Source organism: Acipenser ruthenus, chromosome 1, assembly GCF_902713425.1.
Source record: "Acipenser ruthenus chromosome 1, fAciRut3.2 maternal haplotype, whole genome shotgun sequence".
Taxonomy (NCBI): Eukaryota; Metazoa; Chordata; class Actinopteri; order Acipenseriformes; family Acipenseridae; genus Acipenser; species Acipenser ruthenus.
Window position 1 is genome coordinate 79,758,761 of NC_081189.1, and position 22,004 is coordinate 79,780,764.

At 38.8% G+C, this 22,004-nt stretch overlaps 2 protein-coding genes across 2 annotated transcripts; both read left to right on the plus strand.

Annotated features, from left to right (window-relative positions):
• The first annotated feature begins 918 nt into the window (after nucleotides 1–918).
• LOC131737961 (TBC1 domain family member 2A-like) lies at nucleotides 919–5,861 on the plus strand. The gene is made up of 4 exons (XM_059030399.1): nucleotides 919–1,087; nucleotides 2,688–2,823; nucleotides 3,295–3,431; nucleotides 4,075–5,861. Exons 1-4 carry the CDS (start codon nucleotides 961–963, stop codon nucleotides 4,359–4,361), a joined length of 687 nt encoding a protein of 228 aa, XP_058886382.1. The 5' UTR covers nucleotides 919–960; the 3' UTR covers nucleotides 4,362–5,861.
• A 959-nt stretch (nucleotides 5,862–6,820) lies between these two features.
• On the plus strand, nucleotides 6,821–16,586 carry LOC117963015 (TBC1 domain family member 2A-like). Its single transcript, XM_059022040.1, has 6 exons — nucleotides 6,821–7,891; nucleotides 9,335–9,442; nucleotides 11,743–11,915; nucleotides 13,765–14,265; nucleotides 16,034–16,219; nucleotides 16,583–16,586. Exons 1-6 carry the CDS (start codon nucleotides 7,697–7,699, stop codon nucleotides 16,584–16,586), a joined length of 1,167 nt encoding a protein of 388 aa, XP_058878023.1. The 5' UTR covers nucleotides 6,821–7,696.
• Nucleotides 16,587–22,004: the final 5,418 nt, after the last annotated feature.

A 22,004-nucleotide genomic window follows, 5' to 3' on the forward strand; every position in this document is an offset into this window, starting at 1 on the left:
TACAGCGCCCTCAGAGATTGGGAGGGAGATTGTTGACGAGGATTCATTCACTCTCTGTCACAATTACCAACCATTTTTATTAGTGGGGCTTGCGAAGCAAGAGTCCCCACTTTAAATCTTCGACATACTACTTCTTCTTATTATTCTTTGGCACGCTACTCCTCTTACACCGTTTAAGCTAGAAACGTCGTTCAAACTTTAAAACGTGTAGACCGGTCTGGAATAGTGTGCTTGTATACAACTTTTTGATATCTTTTATACTTTTTAAACTATTAAGCTTTTTATCCTTTTTTTTTGTCCATCTTCCTTCACTTTAATGGGACTTTTTCAACATTCTAAAGCTCCCCATTGTTTAAAAACTCCCAGACTTCCAACATTCTATTTACTGTAAACGATGTAACTTTTGACACAGATCATCTACTTTGACCACTTTCCCAACAAGCTAGACAAAAAGTTAGAGGGTATGACATCTTCCTCTACTTCTCTGCTATTCAAATTTGAAATCAAAACATAAATAACTTTTACCAATCAAGAGGTACACCTGTTTTAGTAACCGCACCAACTAAAATTTTCTCTAACTTTTTATAAACTGCTATTTTGACCACTTTCCCAACAAGTTAGACAACTACTTAGAGCAAATGAAATCTTCCTCTACTTTTCAGCTATTCAAATATGAAATCAAAACAGGAATGGTGTCTACCAATCAAGAGATACAGCTGTTTTAGTAACCGCATCTACTTCTTTCAGTAGGCTACTTCCCACTGTTTAATTAACTGTCATAGAACTTTGAGAAATTTCAAATTCTAGCACATTCTAAGCATGAGACAATTAATAAACAATGTGACTTTTGACACAAATCAGCTACATTGACCACTTTCCCAATAAAGCAAGCCCCACAACTTGTAAAGTTACCATCTAGTTTGTTTTGTTTTTGTTTTACAGGCATTAAACAGCCAAGCCATGTTGTATTGGTTGCAGCAGCTGCAAATAAAATGGTGGCAGCACAATACCAGCCTGGTGAAAATACCTGCAGAGCCCTCCACTACCTCCACACAGCTCTGCCAGCTGCCTTCTGCACCTTGGGAAGGTAAGCTCACTGACAGCCCAGTTTTAATTCTAGCTCAAGTCAACCAAATTGTGTGTGGGGTGGGGTTCTTCAGTTTGTGATCTGATGGAGAAAAGGGTTCCAGGGTAGGTGTTGTGTGCATGCAAAACAAAACAGCTGAACCGGAATAACCCAATTTAAATTATTTATTCTAAACGCTTACAAAGTGTTGCTATACTCTTGTAACCACCACATATTTTTTCATGTTTTGCCCTTTATTGTAATTATATCTAAGATATTTTCATGAGGTGTAATGTGAAGCAAGAAATGCAATGCTTTAATTAGGTAAGGTAACAAAAGTACCAGGACTTTGTTTATTGTGTCTGGTGTCAGATATCTTAATGAATTCAAACAATCAAAAATGATGATCATACAGGAGAATGTTGGTGCTGTGTGGTGGAAAGAACTCAAAATGACAAAAGGGTGATTTCAATTCTGCCCCATACCCATGCTGAGAATGTTCACAGTGAGAAAGTCTCATTTCTGCCGATGACTCACCGGCTCTGTTGTGCTTGAAGCCTTGAAGCAGGCTTAGTTGCTGAGAACACAAACATGGTAACTAGACAGGGATTCACTTTGTGATGTTATCTTCTGCCTTGTTTCCATTTTTATAACAACAGCGTTGTGTGGAGGTGACTCTGGCTGTTCATCTGTCCATCTGTATGTCACACCTGTCTAATTTTGGTTAAACTAGGTGTACACATTCTGTGGCAATATTTATTGTGCGTCCATTCATGTCTTGGGACTTTTCAGGAAACTGCATTGCCATTTCATAATGCTTATGTCATGGTCATGAATTTACAGTCATGGTGGGGAATGTATGTTAATGAAATACTTGGTTCATACTTGGATTCAGGTTAACCAAATTGGGTTAATATTGCTCCCTCCCAATGCTGTTTTATTTATTTTTTCTCAATTTACTGCCGTGATAATAAAATTGTCAATTTTTATATTTTACAGTCCTTTTGCCTGTCCAAACTACTCACAAGACAAGCTGTAAAAATGTCTTAACAACACCAGATTTAAATACCACTGAACTCTTTATTAACAACACCCAGTAGACTTACAGTATTTTAGATCTGGTGCTGTTTTAGACTAGGTACTGTATACAGGTTTAAAGCTGGCAAGATGTATATGCACCTCCGTATGTATAATAAAATAGACCCAGTATTTACAGCTGACTCTTGTCTTCTGGTATAAGAATGACGTATACTTTTAACCTGTACTTTCTTAAGACAGCAGCTTAAACAACACAGCCCGCAAACACCGTTTCTGACAGCTGTTGTGAGTGAGACTCTCTAATGTTGCCAGAAACTTTCCTAAGCAAAAGGTGCAGGGAAGGAAATTTTCATTTCACTAAAACATACATATATCTACAGCTTTTGGAAATACGGAGAACGGAACCAAATAATACATTTGTATATCTAATCATTTAATTATATTTACTCCATGAAGTCCAGCAAGTAAGTACAAATGTATTACAGTACATTAGAATGGCATTTCCACATGATAAATGAATATGTATGAAATGTGTACTTTGTTTGAAGGGATGGGCAGTTGAGATGCTTGTGCTCTTTTTCAGGAAGGACAGAGGACTTCCTCCCAGCAGTAAAGACCCCCAAGGGCCTAGTCGGAGAAGCCGCAGCCTGTCTGCCAGACCCCTGGCAACAAAATGCACTGCAAAAGCTCTCCCTCAAGCACCCCATCACAGAGATACAGTAAGACACTACCTGCATACCTTGTTTTTTATGTGCCTCTTAATGGGAAAGCACACTGAATTAAATGGCTCTCTTACGTACAGTGTAAGTACCAAAATCACGGCTGGCTAGGGCAATGTCAGTTGCTCATGATTTGCTAGCACCAAATATTTTGTAACCAAAATATATTCCTTGTCTTCTGTTTAATAACAGCAAAGTTTTCACTAGTGGGAAGCAACATGTGCTTTTATCCTAAGGTCATTTTGTATTTGAAAATTTACAGAAGTTATTCAAACCTGTTATGTAAACTAGTCAGCCCTATCCAGGCAGCTGCCTGTAAGCAAGAGAAGCAACCAGTTGAGCTTTAGATTTTGTTATTTGTTGTGTACTACTTTAGTTTGTGTGTGTGTTTGTTTCTATGCATTTAGTTTTGTTTTCTCTGTACTTTGCCTTCAGAAGTCAGTTTGTGTTTCCCCTGCCTTGCCCTTACAGGAACACAGTCCTCAATATCTGTGGAAACAAGCCAGCTCAGGAGCTGAGGCAGAGTGTGTTCAACTTTGACAAGATTCAGCAGTCGCAAGACTGTCCCTGTGAGGATCCTGTGACACAGATACTGGGGGAAACAACAGGTGCGTCCTTCAGTTGACAGGAAACTGCCCTGCAAAGTCTGTGTCTCTGCTTAGTTCATGTCTGGATCAGTTCAGTGCGGGGACCACCACAGTGGCTCTGAAACTATTACATTCTTCTCATGCAGGGTAAGAACTCTTTCTGCTGTTATAAATGTGCAGAGGTTTCCTGTTCCTAAAAGGTGAACCATGCAGGAGTAAAGCTTGTTAATAAGGTCAAGAATGAGTGTCAATAAAGCCTTTTTTTAAGAAATTTCTAGAAAACTCACTTGATAGCTCACAATTTCACCTTTCATTGAAAACAACAGCTTTTTTTAACAATTATTTTCTTTTGCAGCAAATTGTAGTTTTGGCTAGGCACCCTAGAATTAACATCGGTACTATGGGTTCTATGATGATTTTTGTGTGTATAACAAATTTGAATTCCAGAAATAATCATTATTTTCTTTTTTTTGTTTAATGATTATGAAGGGTATATTGTCAGGTAGGTGGCTCCAGAATAAAATAAAGAACCAGCAAGTTTAAGAAAAAAAAAAAAAAATATATATATATATATATATATATATATATATATATATATATATTAAATAAATATTCATGCATTTCAAATGCTTTCTTTGCTTGCTCTCTTTCCTACCACCTCCAGCACCGCCTGTACCTCTGACACCCCCAGCACCTACAGTCCTTTCAGCTCCTTCAGTTTCTTCAGTTACAAACGAGTCTGCGCAGGAAGCAAAGACTGGAGGAAAGAGTTCTCCATCAAGCAGCATGAACAAGAGGGAGAAGAAAATGACCAGTTCTCTTCAGCCTTCTGGGGAGAAGGTGTCAGGAAAGGAGGGGAGCCCCATGGACAAACTATCCAGACTCCAGCACAAGGTGTTCACGCTCACTGAGGGGCTCAAGTCACAAAAGGTATATGTTTGGTTTGGGTGACTGAAGTATATTTAAGCACATAACAACTGATAACTGAGTTATTAAAGAGTATGTCTTGTGAGGCACTTGTACAATGAATGATTGAACCTTATAAATGTTTCCCATAGTAAAATCATAAAGCATAGTGGTACAGCATAGGTCAGCATTGTAAAGACCAGCTAGGTATGGTAAAGCATATTAATAAACATGGAAAGCCAGGGTACACTGTGGGAAAATAACAGTCTAATCACAGGGAAAGCATGGGAAAACTGTAAAAAATACTGTGCAAAAACACAGTGGTAAACCTTTATAAAGTTGTATGATAGTATTTAAATATGATGTTATATCTATAATAAGCATGGTATGAACGAACATAAGACAGAAACAGTGGATTTAGTCAAGCAGTTACACAAAGTAATACAAACTCAAATCCAAGACCAGCAACAATTTTGCCTAAACTGATTAAAGTACTGATCTACTGTATTTACTGTGTGATGTCTTAACTCTTTTTCTATACAAGTCAGAAACCTGCATGCTGACCACAAATTGGTTGCTTTACTGTGCATTTTCTTTCCTCTTTGGCTAAGGTGTCACTGGGTGTGAAGGCAAACACATTTAGCAGAATAACTCATGCATTACCTAACAATAGAGAGCTTTTTAAAAGTGTGATAACTGTATTGCTGATAATCCAAATTGTTATAAACATGGTGGTATGATGTTCTATAGTAGCTGTGTATGTAAAATATGGTTGAAGGGCACTTCTGAAACAGTGAAGAGAGTCTGTTGTTGCTTCATTGTCTGTAACTGAAACTCTTGTGCTGTACTACTGTTCCTATGAATCCATAAAGGTTACAATGTAGAATTTTTTTTTTATTATTTTGTCATCAACACATACAGTACAAGTGTATTAAAATACAAAATCTCTGGGGCCCTGTGGCAATGCGCCCCGCCCCTGTGTGCATTTGTGTGTTTTGTGTTGTATGTTGCGTGTGTTAATGTTGGTGTATAGATTGGTACACGGGATATAAACGGGTCTGTGTTTCACGTGTATTTAAAAAGTGTATATTTGTATTTAGGCACGGGATTGCACATCACGCACATGCATTTAAAATGTAATATGTGAGCACGGGGTTGCACAGAATTAATTCACGTGCTGGGATTCAAGTGAATAATTAATTAGTAATTGAATCCCAGCACAACAGTATATATAGAGACACGTAGCACTCAGTCAGGGTTGGGTGTTCGGAAGAGGAGAACGGGTGAGAGAGAGAGAGAGAGGAGAGTTAAAATAAGATCGTAAACGTAAAGTGTTTTCACTCACCGTGTTTGTCCGTTTGTCTGTTCACTGTTTAGTCTGTTTTGTTTGTCTCTTTATTTTGGCGTCAAGTGCCGTGTCCTGTTTTGTATTCCGTTGTTCAAACCTTTTATTTGTTAATAAACGCTGAGTGCAGCCATTGCACTCAGCTCATCACAACCACCGTCTCTTTGTTTGAATTCCTGTCTGGTCTGACGCCACCCACTCTGGCCGTCTTTGTGACACGCCCCCGAGGGGCTCAGCTGGTAAAGGCATGAGTGCATGGTGTGCAGGGTGAGTCAGGAAGTCAAGGGTAATTTTGTGCCCTGTGCAGGGACTGTTTCTGCAGGGCTAGATCTAAACAGTCACAATAGAGCTCCTGAATGCAATTCTGGGTTTTCGCTCATGACTCCTCTGTATCTTATGATGATAAAAAGAAATTTATTACATTTTACTTACATTTTTGCCTGTATGGTCACAAAACTTCCTTTTACATTTTTATGAGCTTCAATAAGCATATTTTATTGCTTCCCAAACATAAACTTTAATCTTGCATCGCTGCCTTGTTTCCTGTTAGTAACCCATACGACTTTTAACGCGGTGCTCAAATGCACCTGATCTGCAACATGCAAGAGTTTGTAGCTAACTGTATATTTGATCTAAAATTAGACCAACAGACACAATCTTTATTTGTGCACAGAATTTATTGTGCATGTGCATTTTGACTTATTTTATCATTAGTTTTTGTGTCTTGATTAAAGACACGGTTATCCTGGACCTTATGAAACCACTTTACAAGACACCATTGCTCATTATTATTATAATACTGGGACAGTATTTCCAGTGTTTGGTACTTTTATTGCATTATCATTGTTTTCTTCTTTCAGAGTATAAAGAACAGAGCTACAAAAACAAGGTCTTTTTTGAGCCTGTTAAAAACACACAAGTTAAGCTGATCTCCTGAATGGTTTGAAAAATGACCACCAGCAGGCAGTGTGCAGAATTTTCAGTCATTTTGCTGGTCTTTTCTAAAAACGCTTCACTGAATTCATCTTTTATAATTGGTTAAAAAAAGGACATTGTTATTGAAATAGTAGGCTGTGTGGTCCAGTGGTTATAGAAAAGGGCTTGTAATCAGGAGGTCCCCGGCTCAAATTCCAGTTCAGCCACTGACTCACTGTGTGACCCTGAGCAAGTCACTTAACCTCCTTATGCTCTGTCTTTCAGGAGGGACGTTGTTGTAAGTGACTCTGCAGCTGATGTATAGTTCACACACCCTAGTCTCTGTAAGTCGCCTTGGATAAAGGTGTCTGCAAAATAAACAAAATAGTAATAATAATAATGTCTGATAAGAGCTTCAGAACCTTTTCTCATATGCACTACTAATAAATACTGCAACAGGCTGTTTTTCAAGGAAAATTGCATTGTACAGTAGACTATTCTAATCCGAGGCCCAATAGTTTGAATTTACCTGTAGCCATAACTGTAATTAAATGCATAATGTTAACAGCTGTTCTTATATGATAAGTAAAACAGTATTTTTTTATTCAAAGGGTGTGGCAGAATGAGGGTACTGCCCTATGTTTATAGTGTGGGTGTATATGTGTGTTTTGTAGTGGTGGTGGGTAATTAAAGGGTTAATTCACTAGCACTTTAAAAACATGTGAGAATGTGGTGGAGGGGTTAATTGAATAAGTGGGTGTAAATTGCTGCACAGGTGTGTATATAAGGGAGCACTGAGAGCACAGGTTTAGTTGGTGTTAGGATTCTGGAGAGTGTAGAGGTGTTCTTTGTATGTGTGAGAGCTGGTTTTGGTTAAACTGTTTATTTTGTTGTGTTTTGTTTTAATAAATACGCGCTGTAGCGCTTTCACCTGCTGTCTGTCTCTGAGTCTCCCTACCTTGCCGCCTGTCATCCTGTGACATTGTGGTGTCAGTGTGGGATTAAAGCGCCTCCCGGAGACTCGGAGCAGAGTAGGTGTATTTTTTTGTTTAAAAAATAAACAGTTTAAACAAAAACAGATAAAGACAAAGACAAGGAGGAGCTGGAGCAGCGGCTGGCCATGCAGGACTGCCAAGTGAATGAGCTGCAGCAGCATGTGCAGCTCATGATGGAGAAGAACAACGCCAAGCAGGAAGTCATCCTCAAGCTCTCCGAACAGGTGGCCGCCTGCATGGCTGACCCCCAGCGTACCGTAGCCAACTCCATGGGCACAGAGACCTTCTGCAGGCTGCAGGAGGAGATTGAGCACCTCAAGGTTATTTTAAGTTACTTTTACATTACAGCCATGGGAAGTACGTCAACTCTTGTTTCAAGAAACACGGGTAAAACCACACTCTTTTTTTGGTTTTGTTTGACCACCATGTAATCCTGCATGATGTGAAAAAGCAGTAAAGTAACTGATCCATGTTTTCACTGCTGGGGTGTCACATATGGTATTCTGCACCTTCTCTGCATCCAATAAGCATTACAGACATGACATCTTAACTAGCTTTTATTAGCATTGGAGCAGAGACACAATTACTGTTTGCCACTCCAGTCTAAGAATGATTCATTTATAGTAGAACCAGTCCAGGGGTCCAGCGAATATATATACTAATATTGTATCTCAGAGGAAGTCGTTTTAGTATATTGTAGTTTCTTTATTAACGTCGGGGCATTATAAATGAACAACGTCAGGTACATCAGTGTGCCTAAAACACCAAAGTACGACGCAGCATGTATACTATACAAAAAAATCTGTGAAAATGACTGCACAAGCACTGAAGTACAGTATTTCTCAGTTTACAAAACAGCATTCCAAACAGTTCTTAACGTGCTTTCTCAGTGTATGCCAAAGTAATCTGACAGGTTTTTTTTACATTGTGTGTTAACCTGAGACATAAACAGTACAGTACAGTAATTTTATGAATCCTTTACTTTTCTTTTATTTACTATGGTTAAACTGGGCAGTTATGTGAAGTGACAGCGTGTACAAATTCTGACCTGCTGAGAGCTGAATTTACTGTTTTAGACCATAATAAAATGTGCATTGGTCAGTTTCCATCAGTACCATTCAGTTGGTAGCAGCATATGTAAGTCACACATGGCACAGGTCCATTGGGTAATGATGGTGTCATATCTTACAGGATCAGATACGACAGGTTCGACCGTACTTTGTATCACGTTACTGTGATTTTGTACTGTATAGGTCAGGCCTGCACAGTGTTGATGTGATGTTACAATGAACAGCAAAAATGATTATAACATAAACATACTGTATAAAAGAAGATCCCTGTGTAACCCCAGGCTACTAGGCATGAGGGGGTACACTGCTCTCTGATAAAAGTTAGGAGACCAGTTATCTGCTTATTAGCAAAACTTAAATCCACTAATATAAAGTCAAATAATAATTCCAGACACGTGATCAGTTGGCCAACTATTTTTTTCTTCTATTTCTTTGTTATTAGAACAAAACAAGTATATTGTTTTTGTACAGTGTATTAATTGACATTAGTTGGCCACACTTTTTTTACGTATCCCAGCGATTTTCAAACAGTGTTTCATAGGGTACAAATGAGTACAATTATGAAAGCAAAGAAAAGCAGTGATCAGTCAGGACTAGGTCAAACCTGTGCTCTTAAGTAGAGCTCACAGTAGAAATGTTTTAAGTATAACCACAGATTGTGTTCTGATTTCATTCTTTTACTGTGTCTACTAGGACGATATAGAGGCGCACAAGATGCAAAACAAGTTCCTCAACTCTGAAATCTACCAGCTTACTAAGCTGTGGAGGAACAGTTCAGAAGAGAAGGGCCGCCTGATGAAGGTATGTGCTTTACAGCTTGCTGTGTGACAGATCTGTACCCATTTAACCATTGTGAAAAAACATATATGTTCAAAAAAAATATTATCCTTGCCTACAAGTCTTTAATGCAGTATCGTCACTGTGTAAGGCTAATATATAAGTGACTTTATTTAATACTAAACATCTTATTTTCAGCTTTTATAGCGTAGGCCCCAGATTAATAGTAATAGTAATGAGTTTTGTTTATTTCTTTTTTTCTTATAGCTTTAACCACAATGAGGTCTGTGATTTCGCCTAGAGACATCTCTGTCTGCACTAAGAAGCCAAAGTAAATTAAAGAACAACTAGCATGCTGGTACATTATGATAAAGCAAACTGCTTAGTGACACATGGATTGCAAGTGGTTCTAATGTAGTGACGCAAGCTGGTGACCTACTGGGCACTATTCTTACACAGTCTAACGCAAAAAACAAAATAAAAAAAAACAACTTTAGATTCACTTTGTATCATTTTCACATCCTGGTAACTTTTTAAAAGCATTCCTTTGGCCTCCTGTTTAACCACAGTATGTCTGCAGTTTTGCCCATGCTTTTCCCATGGTTATACAATGCATTTATAATAATTTACCTGGGTTTACCATGTTTATTATACTTTTATTATTATTATTATTATTATTATTATTATTATTTATTTCTTAGCAGACACCCTTATCTAGGGCGACTTACAATTGTTACAAGATATCACATTATTTTTACATACAATTACCCATTTATACAGTTATACATTTATACGAGCAATCGAGGTAAAGTACCTTGCTCCAGGGTACAGCAGCAGTGTTCCCCACCTGGGATTGAACCCATGACCCTCGGGTCAAGAATCCAGAGCCCTAACCACTCCTCCACATACCTTCTTACCTTGTTATTGTAGTCTAGTATCTGCATAAATAAAGACATAGGCAGTCAGTATTTTTGGTCAATTAATTGCTTTTTTTTGCAGAGATACTTCCTCTGTTATGTTTCTCTTTAGTAATTTGTGGTTTTTCTTTTTTCATTTTATACTGTACTTCCCTTATTTTTATAATTTTCTTTGTACTCCTACTTGGTTTCACTCCTTGTTTCTTCTTCTTAGTTGACTGTCATAGTAGTTCTGATTGGCTGGCTGTTAGCCTGGTCAGCAACCTCAGGTGTGTTCATGCATTACTAATTAAAACCACAGAGAAGTTAGCAACTGAGCCAGCTCTAGTCTCCCACAATGAACAGATCAGACTGATTGGGATGTTTCCCTTTCATCTCCAAATCTAGGTCTCCTCTTGATGCAGAAAGCAAATTGGAAACATATGTAGTGAATTCTAAATACAAGTACAGTGCTGTGAATGTAGGGCACTGTTCACAAAAACACAAATGCCTGGTTTGCAAATTAAATTAATGTTTAATCTTGTTGGCCCCAATGTGTTCTTTGGGGTGGGTCAAGTTGTAGCTGTTTCTGTATCAGTGCTTGATCTGTCCTAGTGCCTGCGTCATGGCTCCATATAGTGATATGCCCTGAGTGCACTGTGCAATGAAACAGCTACTGGCTGGTATGATTGCAGCAAATTAGATGTTTTATCTATCTGGTCTGATTGGCAATGGTTTTAAATTATTTTAGATGTATTTAGGATCAGACCATTTTTGTGACATGAAAAACTATTGTACTACAGTAGAGTTGTTTCAGGATTTCTGGGAGCACTTGAATTAATAGGTATCACATTTGATACCAGGGTGACTCTGGTTTAAAGAACCAAATAGCAAAAATTGTAAAAATAAATAGATATATATAATTTCAGTTGCAGGTTATGCTAAAACTGCTAAAATTGCCGTCACCATAAACGCTTTGATTTCCGAATCGAAAAAAAACATGTATTGTACACAACAGTTTAACTTTCAAAGAAATGACCCTTCACAGCCACAGTGTCCATAAGCACTCGGGTGACACACATATTGCACTGTATGAAATAGCAGTCTTGTAATTAATATAAGCAGCACAAGGGAACAAGTGAACACTGCAGCGAAGAGGATATTTAAATAAAATTAATTTAAGGAGCAGAAGCAAGATTATAATTGGAATGGCTGAACTGTAAAATTAGTTATTTGGAAATGTACTAGGTTCATTTTTACATTTTAATAAACAAGTTCAACCCAGTTAAAGTAACAGGGTGTAGAAACCCTCTGCCTTTGGACTGCCCTATCTTGGAAATTAGTGGGAGGTTGTGGGAGGGTTACTGCTTTCACCAGCTGCTGTGTTTTGCTTTAATTCTAACCCTAAACCTCTCTTTTGTGTTGCAGTGTGCCTACCTGGAGGCCAAAAACTGCCAGATTGAGAGCAAATACCTGGTCGTGCTGCGCAGGCTGCAGGAGAGCAAAGGGCTGGACAGCAGTCAGCAGGAGATGGTGAAAAGGCTCATTGAGGACGCACTGCAGGGAGACAAGAAGGATGTCTTTAAACTCAACCCTGTCAGGTAAGATAGTACTGACATTTCCATACCGGGGTTTCACAGCGAAAACTTTTTTCCCCCAGTTACTTTCTTGTTTTTTTGTTACTAAGTATATTCAAATATTTAAAATGCAATGCTATTGTTAAACTGATGATGTGATTGCAAGCTACACCAGTTCCATTTTCATATAATACCCTCATATCCCGAACTGAAATACCAAAACAAGCAAAGGATCAAAATGTTAATGTTGGTTTGTTGCAATTGTGATCTAATAGGTGCGCAAATGAAAAGCCAAAAAAGAGCTGGAACTTACAGTAGTTTCTGGGCTTTGCTGTCTATGATTTTCTATGTCATGTGCCCTGCTCTTTTAATGTGATAATTTAATAACTGAAAAAAATATATTTTGTTTGTCACGTTAAAACAAAACAAAATCGTTTTGTTGCATGGTCTGTTTAGAACAGAAGCGCGAATTATATGCACTTCCTATTTTTCATGATTATTTTCTCAGTTTGTTTTTGTCAATATTATCGAAATTCCTTTCGTAGAGTTTACTGTAGTCTTAACAGCTGCACAGGAACTCAGATTGAATAGTATTGATTGTAAATTGAACAGAAAATGTTTGTTCTGCTGTTCGAGCGATTGATGCAAGCAGCTGAAATGAGCTTGCTGTTAACTGTATAGTAATCCACATCACAATACCACTGCACACCTTAGCAGGCAAAAAGAAAGGTCAAAGATTGGATTGACATTGAACTGCTCCCTAACCAACCACATAAAGAGCAATGTGCGTCAATAAACACTGCAATTCCAGGACCATATAAGGGTTGATGTTAGGCAGTGAAGGTGTATATATGCCCAAAAAGCAGTCAGAGGCTGCAGCAAGTCTACAGTTTATTTAGGAAACTCCAGGATCCTTTGTTCATACATAAGGCCCTGTGAAAATAGTGTGTGTTTTTTTTTTTTTTTTTTTTTTTTTTTTTTTAATTCAAGGCAGTACCACGGGTAAAGTGTCGTATTTTGCAGATTGTGCACAGAACTATTTTATAAATTATGTGTACAGATTATTATTATTTTTTTTATACAGCAAATAGATTGATAAATGCACTGACATCTTCAAAATCAACGTCAAAGTTATTCAAGCACTTTACAATAGCTTGTGAAACGGTGTTGTCATTAACAGCCTGTAGGTAAAGTGTATCTGCAAGGACAGCTTTCAGTTCTATGTCGGATGCATGTTCACCATTTAGGCCCTGCAAAACAAATACAATGTGAAACACATATTGCTATTGGGCATCAGTCGACTCGTCAGTGACCATTGACAAGCAACCAGACTGTTTTACTAATTCCATAATCTCCTGCTTGTGATAGTCGGCAACTTGAGGTAAGTATTCACGTCTCAGCTGGGCTGATGAAGGAATCACTCCACCATTTGCTACAGTCGGTATGAAGAAATTACGTAACTTTTGGTTGTCCAGTTTTTCAAGAGGGATATTTGCGCAAACAAGGTTAGTTTCAGGCACAAATACCATTTACGCATAACCCTTTCCTGGTTCTTGTACTGGCTTCCAAACACATTTACCTCCTCATAACCGTCAAACTTCAGCCCACTCCCTTCTCTCCCTTTGTCTCTCTCCGCCAGCTGTTCCAACTCAACTAACTCAATGCTCTCCTGCAGCGTTGGGGAGGAATACGCTGGCAGAGGGGACTGATTAGAAATATAACAGTACAACTTAACATAGAGGTTCATTACACATAACTAAATCACAAAAACCTGGAGCCATGCACCTACTATACAATGTTGTATGATAATTTAGGGAATATGTGAATACTGCATGTTACCAACATTCTTGTTTAACTTTCTGTTCCTTCCCAGTGAGTACGACGACAATGGATTCAAGACCATTCCTGATTATGAAGTAGAGGACGTGAAGCTCCTGGCCAAAATCCAGGCCCTGCAGATCCATTCCAACAACCTGCGCAACAATGAGATGGTGGACAAGCCCTTGCGGACCAGGTGGGCTAACTACCTGGCCAGCCGTCCCTTGGACCAGCTGGCTCCCTCCCCGGAGCTGAAGGGCCTGATCCGTTGTGGGATCCCTGTGGAGTACCGGGAGCAGGTGTGGCGCTGGATCGTGAGGACGCGGACGCAGGTCTATAGGAAGCGGAATACCAGTCGCTACCAGGAGCTGAGGAAGCACTGCGAGGTGTCGGAGCACCCGGCCTCACGGCAGATCAGGCTGGACCTGCACCGCACCCTCACCAGCAATAAGCACTTCTCCTCGCCCACCTCCGACGCAGTCCAAAAGCTGCAGCGCATTCTGCTAGCCTTCTCCTGGCAAAACCCCACCATCGGCTACTGCCAGGGCCTCAACCGGTACTGTACCTTTTGTATTGAAAGTTCTTAATGCCATTCGCTCATGTTGAAGTAGTAAAAGGTGTTGCCAAAAAAAAACACTTTCTTGTACTACTTGGACGTGGACTAGCATAACTTATCCTTTTCTAAAACCGAGAATAATGCCTATTACCAGTAAGCAGTGCCACAGGTAATGGCAGCATTACCAGTGTTTAACATTTTTCATTGGAGGTAGCTATGCCAGGAGACTATTAGAGCAATGTGTTGTTGTATTATAAATAGCAATAAGAATACACATGCAAACAGTGTTTATTTATTGAGTTCAGAAATATTTGAGAAATTGACACCTAGTGGTTAACTGTTGTGTATTCTTAGCTACTCATCCCTCCCCTGTACAATATATCTTTTTTCTGGAATCACAAATATACTGGCCCAGATATGTTCTTTAATATTCTACACAACTGTAAAGACAACTGTGGTGGAAAGCATGAGTGGCCATATTCAGGCAGATTAAAAATACGATGGCCAGTCCCTGACCATCTTCCAGCGTCTCCTCAAGACTCGCCTCTTCAGACAGCACCTGTAGAAACTCCTCTTTTCCATCTGGACACTTATCACTCTTCCTTAAATGCACTTTACTTGCTCTTATCTGCTCCCTATTTTACTGCATTTAACCCTGTACTTTAGAGTATTGTAATCTGTTGAGTGTCATTTAATCTGTAGTATTTTGTATTTAATTATATCCTGATGTAACTATCACTGACACTGTTCTGTTCCGTTATTGAATCTTATTTTGTCATATATACTTGTACTTGCTAGAACCGAAATGATTATATTTTATCTTGCTCTTAATTGTATTAATACTTGTACTGATTCTTGAAATGTATTTTTGTCTATGACTGTAAGTCACTCTGGATAAGGGCATCTGCTGAGAAATAAAATAATAATAAATACAAATAAGTGTATAATTTACATAATTTCTTGCTAGTTACATACATCAAATGTATTTATTCCTCTGAATTTATTTCAAAATAGGGCCTAAAATGTGTATAAATGTGGCTTGGCACACCTATGTGTCCCCCTTTTCTTCTGAATATTAGCAGCACACTTCCAGTGGAGTCATGTGGTGTGTGTGTGTGTTTCCTCTTGCAGGTTGGCAGCTATTGCACTTTCAGTTCTGAAGGATGAAGAGGATGCCTTCTAGTGTCTGGTGGCTGTTGAAATCATAATGCCACAAGACTACTACAGCAAAACCCTCACTGCCTCTCAGGTACAGTATGTACAACAACTGATTTCAAATCGGTGTACCCTCTTCTTCCCTCCAGGGACACAAGGACGCAACAAGCCCTTGCCACCTCTCGATCTTAGGCAACTTTCTGTGCCTCATTTTCTTTTCCCTTGCGGTATCCATTGTAGAGCTACCTTCTGGATATGGGTTTGTTCCATCCCGAGTACGTGGCCTATACACCTCGGTCTTCTTCTTTTTGTATCTGTGATTTGGTCTTCTCGTGGAGGTCTTTATTTGAGATTTTGTTTGACCAGTTTTTGCCTATTTTCCAAAGGCACCTGTTATGGAAATTGGCTAATTTGTCCATGTCTCTCCATTATTACTAAGAAAATGTTAAAATATTTGATATTGCTCGTCAGCCTATAGCTGAGTTTTAATGCTATCCCCTTTGCTTCTCCAGTAAGTACTGTGGATGTGCCAATTCAGGCAGTCATAGTCCCTATTTGTTCTAACAGCTGAGCAACTCCTGCTGCTCTAAGCAGAGCTCTTTGTTTCTTGCAGGCTGATCAGAGGGTGTTCCGTGACTTTCTTGCTGAGAAGATGCCTCGCCTGTCGGTCCACTTCAAGGAGCACAGCATTGATCATTCCCTCATCACCTTCAACTGGTTCCTGGTGGTCTTCGTGGAAAGCCTGGTCAGCGACATCCTGCTCGGAGTGTGGGATGCTTTCCTCTATGAGGGCACAAAGGTACAGGGGCGGCTGTGTTGGTAATTGATCCTTTAATACCCACCCCCCCACCACCAACACTACCCACACCACCCACACTTACCCAACTGTGTTGAAACGTGCTTAATACATTTTTCAGCACAAATTGTTGAGAAATTGTTGTAACTTGCAAACATGTGCACAGTATGTCACACTTGCATTGTAACAGCTTATCCAATTATTTTAAATTATAGTAATGACATTTTAGAGTTATATAGAGTAAAAATGAAAAACATGGAAATAAGTAAAATATAATTAATTATAAAAGGGCTGTCCAGTGACGACTTGATGAGCGAAAGTATCCTTTTTTTAACCTGAACAGTATTTCCTTCTTTCTGTTTCCAGGTAATATTTCGCTATGCACTGGCCCTCTAAGTACAATGAAGAGGACATTCTAAAAATTCACGACAATCTGGAAATCTACCAATACCTCAGTTTTTTCACCAAAACTATCTCTGATGGCAGGTGAGGCAGAATGAGGATGATAATGAACAGCAGACGCATCAGACCAGTTGCTGTCAATCACAGACTGTATAAACAGTTCACACTCATCTCACTCACTCCAGTGGCCATGCTTTTAACCACTAGTAAAGTTAGTGATTTCAATAAACTGTCTTGTACCATTTTGATGGTAAATGTGAACGGTGATTTTGCAGTTTACTGAGCTTTACCATGCATCCACTATGAAACCGTAAGTCCTTCTTTACCATTCATTTCCTACAGGTAATGGAGCCCCCACCTCACAGACCCACATAATGTCCTCTTTGCAGCTTAGAAAACAGATGTACTGTATGTATAGCTATTTAATGAACCGTTTGCAAGCAGATTATTAAAGTGTTGAACAATTTAACTGCTGGGTCAATTGGCTGGTTTCACAGGCCCTGATTAGCACTAATCCTGGACTACCTATTGTTATCTTAGGTAAGGTAGTCCAAAATTAGTACTAATTGTAGTTTGTGAAACCAGCCGTTTAAGATCCTATTAAACAGAATTTTCTTGCCATTAGGTCTTAGTAGTAAAAATAAGTTATCCTAAGGATGAATAATTCCAAGGTTCTGTTGCTTTTTATTTACTGAAAACCATTTATTTTCTGTTACTGTAGCACAGAACTGGATCAATCGGTCTGCTTTCTCTTGATTTTCAGTGAAATAACTGGGATTATATGAGAATAATTTGGCAGAGCTTTCTCACAATGACTGTAAAGCAGCAGAAATGTTTCCATTTAGTTCTCAAAGCCTTTTCATTGGAATTATTGATCCAATCACCAGGTTTCTCCTCTATCCAGCCACTAAACCTGAAATACAAACACATTAATTTAGATGCAGCCATTCATGCTTCAGTATTAGACAAGAATCCAGGCAGTGCTGGCTGTGCAGAGACAGGGGGCCATTGACTGATTTGGACCACCTGAAGATTGATACACTGTAGAAGTTAATGGGTTCAATATCTAAACAATTATGTTATAAAATTAGCAAGTAACAACTTTGTATGTCAGACTTAAATTTTTTGTACCTGTTAGAACTGTGTGGGGCTCCCGAGAGGCGCATCCAGTAAAGGCGCTCCACGTGGAGTGCAGGATGTTCCCTATAGGCTGGACATCGCGAGTTCAAGTCCAGGCTATTCCTTTGCCGACCGAGGACAGGAGCTTCCAGGGGGCGGCGCTCAATTGGCCCGCCCGAGGGAGGGAGGGTTAGGTCTGCCAGGGCGTCATCGGCTCACCGCACACCAGCGACCCCTGTAGTCTGGCCGGGCGCCTGGAGGCTTGCCTGTAAGCTGCCCGAGAGCTGTGTTGTCCTCCGACGCTGTAGCTCTTGGGTGGCTGCATGGTGAGTCCGCAGTGTGAAAAAAGGGGTCGGCTGACGGCACACGCGTCGGCCATTCCAAATTGGGGAGAAAATAATAAAAAATTGGCAACGACTAAATTAAAAAAAAAAAACTGCATTGTTTCTCAAGTGTGTGTTTGTCTTTGTGTCTTTTTATGAATTTAATTTTGGCAGGCCCATACTTTATTGTTTGTGTATTTTTTGAAAGGGGGAAAAATGCAGAGTTCCCAGGTCTTAACTTTGCAGTTGTTTCATCAGTGGCATTTTGTTTTCTCTATCTTCTGTCTTTAGGAAACAGAAGCATTTAATGATATGAATCCCTTCCCTATGAAGCTGCTGAAGAACAGACGAGAGTTTCACAAGTAGAGCCTGACAGCCGAGCTGCTGGAGCTGGAGAGGATACAGAAGGAATTTGTGAAAGAACAAGTGGAGCGCAAGACAAGGACCAAGGACACGTTGAGATTTTGTTTGTGCTTTTTTTGTTTACTAAAAAATGTGAAGAGAAAAGCTAAAATAAAAAATAAGAATAATGGAAAAATGTGTTAAAATAAATTATTTTTGTGAAGAATGGGTTGTCTTTCACTCAAATCAATGTATAAGGGCCTGTTGGCAACCAATACAAGCTGCCTTTATTTTCTCAGGTGTTGCCAGGTTGATTACCTGGTCAAAGACTAAACACATACATGTAAAACATTTAGAACATATTTGTATTCTGTATTTGTATATTATGATATTTTATTGGATTTATGTACGTATCATTGCACAATCGGGAGAATTAACGAGAACATTTCTAATATTTAGGCGTTCATTTTTGTATTGCTGTTTTATAATGTGATGGCAATCTGAACTATAGTCAAAGTCTCTCAAAGTGAATTATTATTTTAGGAAAGTATTACGGCACAAGCACTTATATATTACCAGTGTCACTCTCCTCACAAGGTTAAACTGTGAAACCCAGAACATACTTTAACTGGCTGAGATGAGCCCTTTTCAAGGCATTTTCTCTGCTGTATAATATAACAAAACTTGTTTTTTGATGAAATGGTGTGCATTTTTTGCATCCTTTGTGTAAGGTATTTGAACTGAATAAACATCAAATACTGGTATTATCATTGTGTTTTAGATTTGTTAAACAAAATCTTATTCTACTGAAAATATTTCTTTTGTTTCTATAAAGGGTTATATAAATACAGTAATAACAAATGCTGACACTGCAGTGGAGAAACACTTCATTTATTAATTTGTCCCACTGCAAATTCAGAAAAGATTGTTCTACAACAGTGTTAATATCTCCCTTTAGTTTACTGATAATAAGTGTTAATAAAAAACATTAACTAATATTAAACCGCTGAAACTGTATTTCTTTTCCCCAATATATTTCTGTTTTACTCAATGACATTCCAGTTAATTATTCAACAGCCAAGCTTTTATGTTGTATATCCTGATGCAGTCAACATTTTAAAATCATAATTTTTTCATCTATGTTTGGAAAAGGAGACCGTATAGAAAAAAGGTAGTCGAGGATCAAATGATGATATGAGCCTCTAATACAATCACTAATAATATATAGTGTAACAAAAGGCTGTCACTGGGACTTTGTGCATGCGTCTGTGCTTGAAGTGTTTTGCAGAGCAAAGTTGCATGGTCTGCGACCGTGCTTCCCATGCGTAGGAGCGCTTACCCTGCTGCAGACACTGTTCCCCTATACTGGATTATTGGTGCAACCTTGCAAGATCATTATATGTACCTTGCAGGAGCCAGGGGGAGTAGGGCTGATAGTGACCACTGATTGGTCGTGGTTAACCTGCAATGTTGTACGGGTTGTGGGCTGTAAGAGGCAGCTTGCATGCTAGACAGGAGTGGAGAGTTGGAGAAGTAACCTGTCTTGCTAAGAAGTATGTAGCCTGTTCTTTAATGCAAAATAAAAGTGATTGCTGCTTTTGAAGAACGCCTGTTTCACACTTCCATTCTTACCAAGTCATTACAATATATATATATATATATATATATATATATATGTGTGTGTGTGTGTGTTCTAGTGCACTGATGGTGAATTAGGATCACTAACCACATTGTCAAACAGGTTATACAGCAATAACGATCCATGATGTGGTACGGAACAGAAAAGCCAGCGCTCTTCCTGCAGTGATTTAGAGGACAGATCTCAAACCTCAGTGCACTAGAGCGGCCATTTTTAAAAGAGCTTTGAAACAGACTTTAAAGTTATAAGTGTAAAAAGTTGTCAGGATGTTAACAATGAAAACAAAAATTAGAGGTACCTTATTTAAACAGTTGTTGCAACAAGTGGGGACATATTTTTTCGGAATACAGTTACTCTTTAAGATTGAGCTTTATGTTAATTAGCCATGAGGTTTTTGAATGCTCTGTACTCCCAACACAGAAGCACATGTGTGTGCAAATATATTTTTCTTATGTGTTTAATTTACTTTTCTACCTTAATAGAAAAGTGTGTAATGTGTAAATGTGAAATGATCTTAAATGACCAATTGAAAGGTATTGTTTTTTCTGATATTCATTTATTATACCAGTATTTTTTTTTCTTTACATGGCCCCAGACATCGTTTAAATGGTGCTGTTGAGTTTACCGCAGGTTATATGCACCTTTACAAAAGAAAATGTAAAAGTAGCAGCCTTAATATAGAGAGGAGTGTTCTCATTAATGGTTTAAGATTGAGTACTTAGTTTTGGTTTGTATAAACAGGGTGCACAATGTACAAAAAGATCTGAGACCTGGGTGCCGATTTTGATACTTGTGAGGGAGACGGTATTCAGTTCTGGGCACATATCGTATCAAAGATCCCTTCTATGGGCCGTTTTTATTTTTATCCCCCCCCCTTGAATCGACCAAGGTTCAGCTAATTGGTACATGAACAAAGCACAATCTCGTTGGAGATAATTGCTTCAAATTACAGTCACAGAATCTAATAAGTAAATCACTCCCTACCCTAGTCTTAAACATCTGGTATAAAGAAAAACTTCAAAATGAAATATGAATGCCTCACAGCCAAGGGCACTGTATATTGGTCCTAATTCAAATTCCTTTTGCCTCTTACTAAATGACATTCTTCATTACATGTGACATCTTTGCCACTCATTAATGAGGGCATTTAACAACTCTTTCAAGAGAAGAATGGCCGAAGGGTTACCTACATAGTTTCAGAAACAAAGGTCAAACAAGGGTTAAAGGATTTTGCATTATAGCAAGGAAGTGGACCAATCTTACTTTCTAATAAGGAGATTTTTTTTTTTACTATACATTTTCCCAACATACAATTCCACTTCATAAACAGTGCTAATGTGGCACATCTTTTCTTTCATAGCTTTCAAACCGGATGCAACTAATTGCAGAGTACCAAAATGTAAGGAGCCTCCACCCATGCCAGGTTTCTGTCTCCAGTGAATTGAGTATTGAAAAATTATGCAGTAGGTCTAAAGTATTACTCATTTCTACCAAGGCCACACCATATAGACTGCAGATCTCCCTAAAGTTTTTATTTTTTTTATTTTGATTACAGCTACAGATTACAACGGCGTCTACTTGTCCCGTTATGAAAAGATTCTTTAAGTATTTCAGTGAGTGACATCACAATAGAGGCATCTCATATTACAATACTACATTTATAATTCTAAGTTCATTATGCAAAGCGCCATACCATGATCAATGGGTAGGTATTCCATTGAAATGGACGGGTAGCTGGGAAAGTGTAGGGCATCAACAAATCTTCTTCACAGGCACCCGGAGAGCAATCGTGAATATGAATTACAGATTGTAATACTTCATTAATACTTAGAAACAACAGCCATCATAGAATCAATAAGGGACAGGGCCGCCATGGGCAGCCAGGATGACACTGGACCATCCACAATGATTAGTTGAAGTTCTTGAGGAAAGCTGGCGGTGAAAATCTGCTGGTCCTGAATGA